This window comes from Lycium ferocissimum, chromosome 11 (assembly GCF_029784015.1).
Source record: "Lycium ferocissimum isolate CSIRO_LF1 chromosome 11, AGI_CSIRO_Lferr_CH_V1, whole genome shotgun sequence".
In the NCBI taxonomy this organism is placed as follows: Eukaryota; Viridiplantae; Streptophyta; class Magnoliopsida; order Solanales; family Solanaceae; genus Lycium; species Lycium ferocissimum.
The window spans coordinates 47339712-47350452 of NC_081352.1; the positions used below are offsets into that span (position 1 = coordinate 47339712).

The window sequence follows — 10741 nt, forward strand, 5'->3', positions numbered from 1 at the left end:
GTATATATTCGTCGTTGCATTTGAATACATTTGTTCGAGTACGGCGGGGCCTGTCGTCATATGATTCCGTTTGTACATTTAGAGGTACGTGGATATGTATGTGGGTTACGCCCATTACGTATGCGATTGTGTTTGTATATGTTGTGTTTGGGCGATCCCGTTACGGGCAGCCTTGTCGGCTTGCATTTGTATATGTTTTGGGCCGTTGCGCCATTTGATAGCCTTGTCGGCTTTGATATATATGCAGTTGTGCTTGAGATGTGTTTGCGACAGTTTGATATAATTTGAGACAGTGTTTGATATTCGTATATATAAGCCATCCGTTTGTGGCTCTGTTTGACAGGTGTGTTTGGGTGCCCAGATCGGGCACTAGTCACGGCCTACGGGGTTGGGTCGTGACAGCTTGGTTACCTCGTCTTTGACGAATGCATGCTTTACCTCGGGTTGCGGCCTTCGCTTTTGTTTGATCGAGGAAAAGCTCGGATCCAAGCTCAGCTTGTGCATTGTCACGTCCGGTGGGATACCTGTCATGTCTAAATGGGACTAAGCAAAACAGTCGGAGTTAATTTTAAGAAACTCAGAAAATTTATCCCTGAGTTCAGGTGTTAACCCTATGCCCAGGTATACTTTCCTTTCTGGCAGATGGGCAAACAACGTCACTTGTTCGAGCTCTTCAACGGTGGACTTGGTGGCGTCAGAATCATCGGGCACCACAAAAGTTCTCGGTACTCCGAACTTTAACTCATCATCTAGCGTGTCCCCGTTCCGATCTTTCGAAGATTCCGGGATCGGGGTCTGTGATTGCTATTTGACATTCTTCCCTTCCACCCGATCTAGAGCTTTTACGGTCTTAGCAGATTCTTCAACCGCGAACATTTCTTTTGCAGCCTGCTGTTCACCACGGACGGTTTTGATACCTTCTGGGGTCGGGAATTTCAACATCTGATGCATAGTCGAAGGGACCGCTCTTACGAGATAAATCCACGGTCTGCCGGCGGTCGCATTATATCCCATATCACCTTCGTCACATAAAATTTCGTCCGTTGCGTAATTCTGCCATGCGATTGGTAGAGTGATCTCGCCTTTGGTCGTTTTGCATGCCATGTTGAATCCACGAGGACTCGTATGGCAGGCACGATGCGATCTAGTAGCCCTGCACTGTTCGATGACTCTCCATCGATGATATTAGTCAAGCTACCTGGATCAATCAGCACACGTTTAATTCTAACATTATTGACAAGGATAGAGATTACCAGTGCGTCATTATGTGGTTGGCAACGCCTTCCATGTCTTCGTCATCGAACGTGATGGCACCATCGGGATCATCGCTTCGGACACGCTTTTCCCTCGTTATGGAGATCTTCGTGCGCTTCATCACTGGTCCAATGGGCACGTCGGTTCCACCCATGATCATGTGTATCACCCGACGAGGCTCTTCCGTCTATCTCGCTTGTTGGAATCCAGGTTTTTAAAATGGTTTTTCACTCGTTCACTCAAGAATTCTCGAAGATGCCCTAAATTGAACAGACGGGCCACCTCCTCCCTAAGCTGTCGACAATCCTCAGTCCGGTGGCCGTGAGTATGATGATACTTACAGATAAGGCTTTTGTCCCGCTTCTCCGGTCAGATTGGATGGGTCTCGGATGCTTTGTTTCTTTGTTTCGGCTAACGGCCGCCGCTAAGGTAGCTACATCGATGCAAAAGTTGTACTCGGATAACCTTGGAATTTCTCTGTTCCCCGAAATTCTATCGATAGCATTTCTGCTTACCAACCCACGGTTGTTTGGACCTCGATCGCTCCTTTGATCGCTTCTCTTATCAATCTTGCCCGACTCAGCGTTACGCCCATTTCCTCTTCGATCGAGTGGGTACGGCTGGTATCTGTCATATGACGACCTGGAATCTCGATCCACCACTCTCCTCGTGCGATCATTTCCTTTACCGGAATGCCACGACACTGAAGCGGCCCTCAAAATCTTATCGTCTTCGACCCTAATTTTCGACTGATATCTGTTATGCACATCAGCCCAGGCGATTGCCGGATATTCTATCAGGTTTTGTTTCAGTTCCATTGATGTGATCGAGCTCCTCGAATTGAGCCCTTGGGTGAAAGCCTGAACGGCCCAATCATCCGTAACTGGAGGTAGGTCCATGCGCTCCATTTGAAATCGAGCCACGAACTCGCGGAGGGTCTCGTCATCTCGTTGCTTGACGTTGAATAGATCTGACTTTCGGGTTTCGACCTTGATAGCCCCGGCATGGGCCTTAACGAAAGCGTCAGCGAGCATGGCAAATGAATCAATAGAGTGCTCGGGCAAGTTATGATACCAAATCATAGCCCCCTTCGACAGGGTTTCCCCAAATTTCTTAAGTAGCACTGATTCCCGTTCATCATCGGCGAGGTCGTTGCCATGATAGCGCGTGTATATGCAATTACATGCTCATTCGGGTCTGTTGTCCTGTTGTACTTCGGGATATCGGGCATGCGAAATCTTTTGGGGATTTTCATCGGCGCCGCGCTTGGCGGGAACGGCATTTGAATGAACTTTTTTGAATTCGGCCCTTTCAACACTGGCGGAGCCCCCGGTATTTGATCGACCCTCGAGTTATAGTTCTCCACCTTCTTATCGTTCGCCTCTATCTTCTTTTCACCGGATTCAACTCGTTTGGTCAATTCCTCGAGCATTCTTTTCAATTCGGTATTTTGCCGGGAGTCCATCGTTACCCCGAGAGACCCGTCTTCCTCCGTATCCTCGGGTCGGTTCCGATGGAGCAACACGGTGCCCGATTCCGATTTTGCAATTGCACTATGATCTCTCTGTCAGCTCGCAACCGAGCCATGGCCATATCTAACTGGTTCTGGAGCTACTGCAGCATGACCCTGTTATCCTCACCGACCGGAATGTTTCCCACCGATGAACCGACTTGAGCTGGATTAACGGGGGGCGCGTTGTTGTTCGGTGTATCCCCGTCGTCATGCTCGTGATGGCTCGGTTCCACTTGGAAGTTGACAGAATGTGAATCCGACATTTCCTGTATACCTGAAATCAAACCCTAAAGAACAAGTGTAAAATATCGAGTTTGACCACAAGTGTTATATTGAACCGCCACTAATATCTAAGGCCCCACACGGGCGCCAAACCGTTCAACCTTAAAATGTAGGACAGTTAAATTTATATGAGGTGTCAAAGATATGCGGCTAAATTCAATTAAGGATTTAAATATCGTGATATATAATGAAATGGATAAAGAATCAAATCTAACCAAGTGCTGGATACGTATGACTTCGAGCTAGGGAACCGAGGTCGGTGTCCTTTCGTTACGAGCTACCAAGAAACACAAGCAAAGTAAAACTCAAGAACAGATGGAAACTGACGTTATATATTTTTATGATTGTTGATATGAATTCTTTCTACTACTTTTCTCGCCAACCCCTTTCATGAATGGAGGCCTCCCTTTATATAGTAGAGAGAGTTTCGACCTAGTACAACTCTAAATAAAGCAAGTAAATGCACAAACCGCGTCGCCGAGATTGACGCCGAAATATCCGGAGCGAGGGCGGATATTTCGGTCTTCTGTTAATGGCAGTCAATCATCCTTCCGTTATCGCCTCGTACTGGCCCGACCTCGAGCTCCTCGATCCCGGTGAGGTGGTCGTGCTTCACCCGAGCATAACCATGACAACGGGAAACCGAGCGTACTCGTGTCCTCGGTTTTACCCGTATACAAAACTTAATGAAATTAATTACTCCACTAGTTATTTCTTTTTCTCAATCCTCCCTCCACCTTAACGAACATACAATTATGAATTAACAATCACGAAAAATAAACTTAAATACCAATCAAGTGACTAGTCATCATCGAGATCTCTTTTGACACTCAATTTGGCTTAGAGCGTCTACCAAACACATAACGAACTAGGCTACCTACCTCTTATAAAAAGTTTTTATCAAACGTGATCTGATGGTTCAATTTTTTTCTTCAAAAGATCCAAGTGGCAGACATATTTACTAAGCTTCTTTCGACGGCTCGTTTTCAGTTTTTGTGTGACAAACTCAAGGTGTGCGAGCCACATGCAGTTTGCAAGTGGGTACCGGCTCGTCATAATCCCCGACTCCCCGTCAACTTAGGACTCGGCTTCTTGTCTGTCCAGGATTTATTTCTTATGTATTTATTGTTTGTCTACTAGTCTATGATTTCGATGTATATAAATACAACCATATAATGAGACTAGGTTAGGGGTGTACAAAGTAAACCGACAAACCGCACCAAATCGATAAACCGAGTCAAACCGAGAAAAAACCCGACTAATGGTTTGGTTTGATTTGGTTTGGTGTTGGAAAAAAAAAACCCGACCATAATTGGTTTGGTTTGGTCTTAACTAAAAAAAGTCAAACCGAACCAAACCAACCCGACATTACATGTATTCAATTTTTAAAACATTTTATACATAAAAATATTTATTTGTAAAGTAATTTATAAATATTTCTTAAGTTTTTTTCGTAATTTTTTATCTATTATCATATTATTCAAGCTTGAACTTAGAATTTTGAATGTCAATAAGTTTTATATCCTATGAATGTTAGTAACTCAAATAAAGTCCAAACCAAAACTAACTCAACACTAATCCTAACAAAAGAAATTCAATTTACCACTAGGAATGACAATAATGTTGGATATCTATTCTTTAGCTTTGCATAATTGATTTACAGAGTAAAAATACATAACTTAAGTTTTTTTCTTTGTCATGTAAGTAATACTTATTTTAGCATGACTTAGTGTTTTTAGATTATGGTCATTTTCTTTTACGGCTTGTTAATTAGCAATATTTATTTTAACCGATTATATTAGCTTTTGTTGAATATTTTAATACAATGTCATCACTCTTCTCACCTTTTGTGTTATTTTCTTAAGAAACACCTTAATTATATAATTGTATCTTACTAGGACTAAAGAAATATTTGAAGTAAAAGTTATATGTTTTGTATCAAGACTATTCCGAAAAAAAACCCTGAAAAACCCGAGAAAACCAAACAACCCGAAAAACCCGAGAAAACCGAGAAAACCTGAGATTGAAAAACCCGAATTTTATTGGTTTGGTTTAGTGTATAAATTTTAAAACCCGACGCAATTGATTTGGTTTGGTGTTTAAAAAATCCGAACCAACCCGGTCCATATACACCCCTAAATGAGACTATCAAATTAATCTTATTCTAGTTAGACTTCTGAAATAAAAATGTAGTCAGTCTCTATTTCTTGATAGTAATACTTTCATTTTGATTTTCTAAATTGTCTATTACTAAGTTCTAAAATTTGAAGGACTAGGCACTTAATTACCTCAGCAAATAGAAATATCATTAGAATTTTCAGTAATATTGTGTTTACTGGGAACTATCTTTATAAGGAAATCTGACAGATTTAGTTCTTTAATGAAGTTAATTACAAATAATGTTCATAAACTTTTACTTGTTCTTTATCCTTAACAATATGATGAATTGTTTTTCAATATAATTTTGTCATTCTTTTTTAGACAAGATAAATAGAAATAATGCTGCACGATGACCACACGTGAAATGCATATCATATGATCATAACTTGTGTGAAAGTGAAATTAGTGGCACTGCTCATTTGGATTATGATGTGAAGTTATAATAGTGGACCCTGCAATACAGTCGTGCACAGTCTGCTTTTCAAGTATTTTGGAGCCAAGTTTAATCCGCAGAACACCAAAACTTCCCTTAATTTGGTGATGAATGTGAAAAAATAAAGTTCATTTTTTGGAGTTACAAAAATCCTAGCTATTAGGTAGAACCTGTAGAAAGTTATAGAGTAATATCTTTGATATTTGTTGTACTTAAAAAAATATCAAGATATTCTAGAGTCTTGTTATAAGATAAGGATAACTAAATTTTTCTTATATATATGTATATGGAACAATATCTAGAACTAGACAATTATAAAAAGAGATGGTTTTGTACATTTGTAACCGGTCAATTCAAGAAAACATTCTTCCTTAATAGACTTCTCCTATTCAAATCTTTCAAAACTTTCTCTTTTTTTGGTTGAATTTCCCAATCCTAATTAACGATATTGTGCTAGCAGAAGATCTCTCCAAATTTTATTTTTTCTTCCCCTATTCTCTACAATGAAAGTATAGATAAACAGAGTTGAAAGTAAAATAACTAGTATTTCGTATTTAATGGGAATCCCAAAGGCCAAAGACATCATCTTATTCATAATCAAAGACTACTCTCATACATTACACTTAACACAATATCAAAGAATGATAATTAAATACAACCATATTTGTTTAACAAGACAAAGAATGACCAGAAAGCAAATGACTCGCTTATACAATTGGTAAAAATGAAACTGAACAAGAATCATATAAATCACTCAAAAAAAATTAAAGAAGGAAATTAAGAATCTAGCATTTAGGTAGATCTGGTGGAGGAGGAGGTAGCCTAGTTGATGGTGTTGGCCCATTCTCAACAACAAAAGATGTGGCTAAACCCCATGGCAAATGAACATCCAAATGACAATGCATCAGCCATACACCTGCATTTTCCACATTAATTATTAGAACAGTATATCAATCATCATCTAAAATATCCTAGAACATAATAGTTAATCTAAATTCTACTAGTTATATATTTACCTGGATTGTTAGCTCGGAATCTAACGACGGCCCATCCTCCAACTGGAACGCCAATTGTGTTACGTTCTTGTGGATTGACAAGGTTGAATTTTTTCTGATCAACAGCGGGGTTATAGTTGCCAAAGCCTTGGGCCAATACATAAAAGTTGAATCCATGCAAGTGAATAGGGTGATTTTCTATCCCAATCAAAGCAGTATTCTGGAACACAATCTCAACTGTGGCATTGAACTTTACTTTCTTCACCTTTGTGGACTTTGTGGTCATTATAATAGCAGTGTTGTTGCTATTATTAGGATTTGTGTAGTCAAACTTCAATGGTGGTTGGTCTGGGAAATCAGTAGTATATACTCCACCGACATTATAGAAAAAGGCTTCCAACATTGAAATCTTGTCTGGAAACTGGAAAGATGCATTGTTCATGCTAGCTGCCAATCTTTGCCCATTTGGGCCTGCACATGTTGCATTTCCTGGTCTTCCATCACACGCAGTTAGGCCCAACCCAATAGTAATAAACATATGCTCATCCACTTTTTGAGGTGGAGGGTTCCAAAATGGCCCAGTTACAAGCCCAGTTATATCAGTGAAGAATTTGTGGGCTGTTGGTGTGTCATTAAAGGCTGGTAAAATTGGCATTATGGGTGTTGATGGTAGTGCACCTTCATACACTATAATTCCCCTAGTTGTGGTGTTGTCAAATGGCACCCCGGCTGCACTAGCGTAGGGGTTAGCAGCCATGTAGTAGGATGCCGGGATCTGGTCGGCCATCAAGAGGACGTCGGTCGTCTGGCCCGGCCCAGTGACGACTACGTCCGTGATGTAGGGGTCAGTGTAAGCAGCATCAACCGCAACAACTTTCATCTTATGGTTGGCTATCTTGAAAAAGAGTTGGTTATTGAGTGCAGCATTGATGATACGAAGGAGATATGTTTTCCCGTGTTTCACCTTCAACTTGTACGTTTCTAATAGAAATTAAAAAGAAAGTCCAAGTTAGCATGACAACAAAATAGAACTAAAGGGGTACATAAGAAATTAAATGTGGTTGGTGTGTAATTCTCACGATTAACAGAGCAAGGGTAAAGATCGCCTGGCCAGCCGTTGATAGTGTAAGCATCAGAGTTATTAGGCGCAGCACCACTTGCTAGTCCTGCATTCTCCACATCCACAACATTGGCATTCCACCATTCTCCTGCATTTACATTTCAACACATATACTTATTCATTTGCTGGTTAAAATACTTTCAATAAATTTCCTTTCATTAGTAAAAAGAAAACATACGTCTGCATTTGCTAGTTTTATCGATGGTAAAATTTCACTCCATGCATATCATGTCTATCCTTGTAGTGGTAACTTCAGTGCAGCAATAACTTTATATGCCTCAATCTCAAATAAGTTGGGATTGACTATATGATATTCAAATATTATGTCCATAATAGCATGTTTGACCTATCTTTTGGGAAGTTAAAAGTGCTTATTTTAGAGAATTGATATGTTTGGTCAAACTTTTAAGAAAAAAATACGTTGCTTTTGAGTAGTAGCAGAAAGTTTCTTAATAAGCTAAAAAATGTAGTTTTTGTCCAGATTCACTTTTGGAACCTTGACTAAGCACAAATTATTGCTTTAATATAATATTGACAAAAATGTTTTTCAAATTAAAAGAATACGACCTAAAGTAAACATAGAAACATTATTGGTTACTAACTAAATATCAAAGTAAACTCATAATTGTAAAAACTTGTGAAGATATATTGAAGAAGGTTAAGTTACCTAAGAGGATAGGAACTTCTCTGTAAGGTTTAGGGAAAGGATAAGAGTGACCCTTTTTAGGGCGAATAATAAGTGCACCATGAACTGTGGCTCTAAGCCAAGATACATGTGCATGCCACCATAAAGTCCCTTCTTGTCCAGTTACTTTAAACTTGTAGGTATAGCTATGTCCGGGTCGGATCGGGCACTGGGTCGCAAATTCGGGTCCATCAGCCCACCCACTCAATAGCTGGAAGACTCCATGCCTGCATAAATTAATTTTCATTAGTTTTTTTTATCAATTTTTCAAGTTATTCCATGATTATGCAATGATAGTATTATCTAATTATTTCAACTATTTTCTTTTAACAAATTGGAGGGTGATAGGCTGATAAAGATAAATGCCACAGAGGTATTAAATAATTAGTGATTATATATTATTACTACTATTATTGAATCTGACTTTTTATGTTAATGGCCTTAATTTCAACTCCAGGATTTGATTCTGTAAAACGACATCTTATCAATACAATTGCGATATTTAGGAGTACTTTGCACAAGTGTAACATTATGAAACCAAAATTAACAAAAATAAAAATAGTGGTTGTTCTTATAATTCTTGTTTCTCTCCTTCTTTAACAAATTAAATTACATGTATAAATATTTTCCTATATTAAAACAAGGAACGGAGCTATAATATTATGTACGTCTTTCAGACGAATTCAGTAGCTTTTGCTTAAACGTTGTATTTGTCTTAAAAAAATTATTAAATATGTATAAATATTTAATCAAATTCAATAACTAAAATGAGTTACGTATATGAGTTTGGTGACAAGTTCAGAATCCATAAACTTCAAATTCTATCTCTACCTCTAATTAAAATATTGAAAAACTTACCAATGAATAGTGAGATTGTAAGGTGAATGGTTGAAGACATGAACGACAAGGGTATCCCCTTCGTTTACGCGTATGGTTGGACCAGGAAGACTTCCATTTACAGCAGTGATCACTTGTCTACGGCACAGTCTCGTTATGGTACGGTTTTGCACCTATATATAAAAAACCAATATCATAAGCAATACATTAATTAAAGAGTTTACTTCTATTCGATGTTAGCGTAAATCTTTTTTATACTGTCAATCATGATATATAAGTGTGATAGATGATAACTTGAAAGATAAGGCAAGTAACCTGTCATAACAGGTTAAGATACACTAATAATGTAAAATTGTAAGTGTATATTGTAAGTGTATATGATTAAATAATTAAATTCTACATTAAATATGTAGAAGTCCTACCAAATACATATTATCTTTGCCATTTTTCTTAAATACTCAACTTAGATGAGGTGTAACAAGTGGAAGACATGGTCAGAATCTCGGTCGATACATGAGTATGTGTATAGTATATCTATAGATGGATTATTTTAGTATGTATAATGGCAATGCAGTCGGGTTTATAGTTTGAAGTAGGATTTTAAGTTAGACTTCAAGGAGGAAATGATGAAAATAATACGCCATGCACTGCCGCAATTTACGTGACGGTTTTTTAATGGACACAAAATATAAGAAAGAAAGACTTTTGAAACTTGTGATTTAAAACAATTCATAAACATTTGTGTGCTTAAAAATCATTCCATTAACATAAAATGAAAAGTTTAAAGTTAGTAAATTTATTTCTAATTGAAGAAGTATGACATTCATTTTCGGACAAATCACTATGACGGAAAAGTATGCCACTTAAATTGAGCCGGAGGGAATATATAGTTTTGGTTTAAACGAAAGTTAAACTAAAAGTCGTCTAATCACCAAAAAGGAACTTGAAAAGGAAATATGGTCTTATGAAAAATCTAAATTGCTATATATGCATTTATATGAAACAAGGTTTTATGAAGAGTTGACTAGCTATTTTGCATGGGAAATAAAGAAAATTACTAGTACATACATGAAAAGAATGCTCAACAACATCAGCTGAAACCAATGAGGAGCAAGAAGCTAGAAGAGCTATTATGGTGCAAGCAAACAAGAAAACTTGATGCCCCATTTCCTCTAAAAACAAGAACACTTTCAATTCAATTTGTAAAGCTATAGAACTTGAAGAATGTGAGGTGAAGAGAAAATGAGAAACGAATGCCTTTATATAAGGAGGAGTTCATACACGTACAAAAGCCACAGGCGGCACCTACTTTCTAATCAAGAATGTATACGTAATATATTTATTTCTTTTATTCTTTTAGTGGAATTGTTTATCCTAGCAAAAACAATTATTTCACCTTCCCTAATCTCGTTTTCCATAGGGTCTTGATATATCTAATTATTTGCCAAACTTTTCCACGATT

General features: G+C 38.1%; 1 protein-coding gene across 1 annotated transcript; it reads right to left on the reverse strand.

The window, feature by feature from the left end:
* Positions 1–6211: 6211 nt before the first annotated feature.
* LOC132037083 (laccase-7-like) lies at positions 6212–10512 on the reverse strand. Its single transcript, XM_059427539.1, has 6 exons — positions 10348–10512; positions 9301–9452; positions 8425–8669; positions 7717–7845; positions 6659–7618; positions 6212–6558 (listed from the first exon to the last, which is right to left on the reverse strand). Exons 1-6 carry the CDS (start codon positions 10444–10446, stop codon positions 6428–6430), a joined length of 1716 nt encoding a protein of 571 aa, XP_059283522.1. The 5' UTR covers positions 10447–10512; the 3' UTR covers positions 6212–6427.
* Between the last annotated feature and the right edge of the window lie 229 nt (positions 10513–10741).